Source organism: Cebus imitator, unplaced genomic scaffold (genome assembly GCF_001604975.1).
Source record: "Cebus imitator isolate Cc_AM_T3 unplaced genomic scaffold, Cebus_imitator-1.0 Scaffold114, whole genome shotgun sequence".
In the NCBI taxonomy this organism is placed as follows: domain Eukaryota; kingdom Metazoa; phylum Chordata; class Mammalia; order Primates; family Cebidae; genus Cebus; species Cebus imitator.
This window is the reverse complement of record NW_016107429.1, coordinates 4,094,770-4,098,886: the sequence shown is the minus strand read 5'-3', so window position 1 is coordinate 4,098,886 and position 4,117 is coordinate 4,094,770. Positions and strand designations below refer to the sequence as shown.

At 33.0% G+C, this 4,117-nt stretch overlaps 1 protein-coding gene across 2 annotated transcripts in view; it reads right to left on the bottom strand.

Moving 5' to 3' along the window:
* Window positions 1-4,117, bottom strand: part of DIAPH3 (diaphanous related formin 3) — a 503,028-nt gene that overhangs the window by 253,376 nt on the left and 245,535 nt on the right. For both annotated transcript variants that reach the window (XM_017538779.2, XM_017538781.2), the window contains one exon: window positions 3,853-3,948. In XM_017538779.2, the coding sequence (XP_017394268.1) occupies window positions 3,853-3,948 (96 nt within the window). The remainder of the gene's footprint in view (window positions 1-3,852; window positions 3,949-4,117) is intronic.

Below are 4,117 nucleotides of genomic sequence, written 5' to 3'. Positions count from 1 at the left end.
AAATCACCTTGAAAGCACAAGCAACAAAACCAAAAACAGACAAATAGTATCACATCAAGTTTAAAAAGCTTCTGCACACAAGATACAATTAACAGAATGAAGAGACAAACTACAGAATAGGAGGAAATATTTGCAAATAACCTGGTAAGAGATTAATATACAAAATATATAAAGAACTCAAACAATTTATCAAAAAGAAAACAAATAACCAAAATAAAAATTGGGCAAAGACCTAAACACGTTTCTCAAAAGAAGACATACAAATGGTCAGCAAGTGTATTTAAAACAGGTTCAATGTCTCTAATTTTCAAGGATAGTTGAAGCAAAACCACGAGATACCACCTAACCTCCTGTTAGAATGGCTATTATCAAAAAAACAAAAAGGATAGAGAAAATGTGGGACATACTACACAACAGAGTACTATTCAGCCATAAAAAAGGAATGAGATACCCTCATTTGCAACAACACAGATGGAACTGAAGATCATTATGTTAAGTGAAATAAGCCAAGCACAGAGAGACAAATGTCACATGTTCTCACTAACTTGCAGGATCTAAAACTCTAAACATTTTCTTTAGGGAGATAAGGAGTAGAAGTACAGTTACCACAGGCTGGGAAGGGCATGTAGAGTAGTAGGGGTGGTGGGATATGGGTGAGGATAGTTAATAGGTACAAAAAAAAAAAATAGAAAGAATAAGACCTACTAATTGATAGCACAACAGAGTGATTATAGTCAATTATATATTAATTGTACATTTAGAATGTAATTGGATCATTTGTAACACCAAGGGTAAATGCTTGAGGAGACAGATATCCCATTCCTCATGATGTAATTTGTTCACTACTTTGAGACAGCATCCTGTAATTAAAGTAGTACCTACTATTAAGCACATATACAAAGATCACACAAGGGTTTAAAAAAATAGTTTATGAATAGATTATCATTTTAGAAAGCATTTGCTATAACTAAGGACAAAAAAAAAAATACACAAAAGTTCAAAATGACCTGATGCCTAAGAGACAACTCTGAAGACAAACATAAATTTTTAAAATACTTAAAAAGTTACTGAAAAGGAGAGATAATCAGTTAAAGTGTCCACAAGATCCATGGGAAGGAATCTTTTTATTAACATACATCTTTATCTTTCAAAAGATGACTATACAGATCCAGTAGTAAGCTTTGGATTCAGTTTGAAAGTGTACAGATTTTGGAACCAGTCAAGCTTGTTTTCTGGTAGGAAATTTATAAATATTTAAAACTTGATGATAATTTGTGCATTTGAGTTTCCTTCTTTTATAGCTCTCATACCCAATTAAAACAAATCCGGTAAAACAAGTGAATCTTATAAAACTCCTGAGCCTTCTCTTGATCCTAGAATGCCTGGAATTCTATCCTTCATGTTGGGCCCAGAATCTTTGCCAAAACCTTTATGAACTCAAAAATATGGGAAACCAAAAACACCTTTAAATAAACAAGTAAATAAGTGAATGACTTTTAGATTCTTTCTTCAGAATTCTAATCTAGTACACATCCATATTTCTCTTCAATGAACTTTAGAAATGAATCTCTCCATTTTGTTATCAATATTCTACTGCTGACCACTATTTTATTTCAATTTATCTCATTCCAAAGCAGTTCTAAGACTCTTCTCAGAATTGAGACTCTTAAAACTCTAAATTTCATGAGAAAAACCAGCAGTGAATCAAACTATAATTACAATAAAGATTATACGCTGCTAAAGGTTCTTAAAGCTTAAATCATAATGCCTGTTACAATCAGAGAGGGCAAGAATAATCTTAAAATGGATTATATCATAATATGACACGGTATAAATACTGTATCTTTTCATCTTATACTTTAAAACATGTTTCTCAATTAAATGAATAGGATATGTACACTCTAGCTAAATCAAACAAGGCAAACAGAATCCTTCTCCATAATAACATTTTTTTAATCTATAAAAAGAAATAGATATGCATTAAACCTATTGACTATTTTCAAAATGAGCAACCTTATTGAAATCACTTAACTGCTACAACCACCAGCTAGCTTCCCTATCTATACTGTCAATGCTAATACCCAACTGGTGGGGTTGTAAGGAAGATTAAAGGACCAAATACAGAACTAGTAAACAAAGGTAATCAGTATTTATTAGCTGTTTTAATTAAATTTGAAATCCCATGTAAGTTCAGTAATAAATAAATAAATAACCTTGTTCAAAAAGTTATTCAACTTTGAGATGGACATTTAGCCTAACTTATCACAGTTGATCGATCCAGAAATAATTCTATTAACCATGATATTTCTACAGGAACTATTCTAAACAAGGCTGCTTAGAATCAACACTAGTAACTTGCAATGCAGATCATGAACATTTTTCAAAATAAAATCATCTCTTTCAGATCACAGACACAGAACTTTTTGACATTATCTGACATTGTAGCTCAAAACACAGTGCTTTGAACTGAGACAAAGTTTTTGTTGGAAGCAAATTTCCTAAAATATGTATATCATGCAAAAACAAAAAACACAAAATCTCTGTGGTCTAAGTACAAACATACAAATTATTTCTCATGAAGGCTACATGTTCATCACATGAGAAATGCAGAGCTCCATTAATTAGGATCCCTGTATCAGGATGATGGACACCACTCTGAATGCTATTCTGAGAGCGAGGGGAAGCTTCTTCAACTACCAAAAAAATGCTTCCACCCAAAAAGTAACATTATCTCCACTCCCATTTTCATGGGTCCAAGCATGTCACATGGTGACACCAACTTGACAGGGGCAGAGATGTGCAATCAGTAGTGCCCAGAAACAGAGAATTAACTACTGGCCAATACATCAATGCCGCCATACTATACATGGGGATCTTGGCAGGCCTGCATTGTAGAGAAGGGATGGGTTAAGGGCAAAGTGATTATGAAGGAGAGGAGGTTCTGAAATTTTCATAATAGGAATGCCAACTCTATCATTTAGATATATTGCCTCCAACATAACTCCCTCTTTAATCAGTAGCACAGCTCTTTATCCTCTTGCTGAAGAACTATTTTATTCCAATACTCGCAAAAAGCTCAGTTGAGGCATGCAATAATTGAGGAACAGACTAAAAACCATGTTAACTCTTCATCACTCTGGATTCTCCAGATTATTTGTAACCCTCTTACACCATCAGAAAGTGATGTATACAGACGATAGTATATCATCTCTAAGCATAACTACCTTTGATGTATTTAAAGGAGTTAGAAACGAGTTAGGAGCAAAACTATTTGCCTTCTTAACTCACAGTAATTCAGTCAAGAAAATAATTCAATACTGAGTATTTAGCTCCTATTACAGTAACAAAATCTAAAATATTTCTACCAGAACTTTTGAGGAAAGGTTTTGAACTGCTAAAATGGGATAACTGAATTCACTTTACCCACCAGCCTTATTTCCATTAATATTCTAATCTCCTTCACATGTGATCAAGTATCACAATTATTAGAGATTCAGTTATAAAAGAAGTAATACACTACTAAATTTTTTTCAAAATATGATGTCATTACCTAAATTCCTTAAGTCTTTATTTTTATACTTTAAAAAAGGGACTTTAAAGAGTAGTATTTTTTCAGTTATGAAAAAAGAATTTCATTTTAAAACCTTTTCTTATTTGTATTTCCTAATATGTACTTATCTTTTGAAGCATTTAATCCCATAATTTACCTAAAGGATAGTTGTCTGTGAATTTATCATGCAAATAATAACAAAATGAAAATAGCAAATAATGAGTAATCCGTCTTAAAGAAAATAAAATCATTTAAAGAAATATTTCGACTGTCTTTCAATGATATTGGCATATAATACTTACAAAGGTTCTGGGCAATTTTAGAATCTAGAAACTTAAGTTCTTTAATTTTTTTCTTAATCAATTTCTTCTCTTCAATATTTTCCTCTTCTCTTCTCTCTGCAAAACCAAGAGTAGATCCATGTTACGGGCAGTAATTCATTAGAATACAAAAGCGTAGGCCGGGCGCGGTGGCTCACGCCTGTAATCCCAGCACTTTGGGAGGCCGAGGCGGGTGGATCACGAGGTCAAGAGATCGAGACCATCCTGGTCAACACGGTGAAACCCC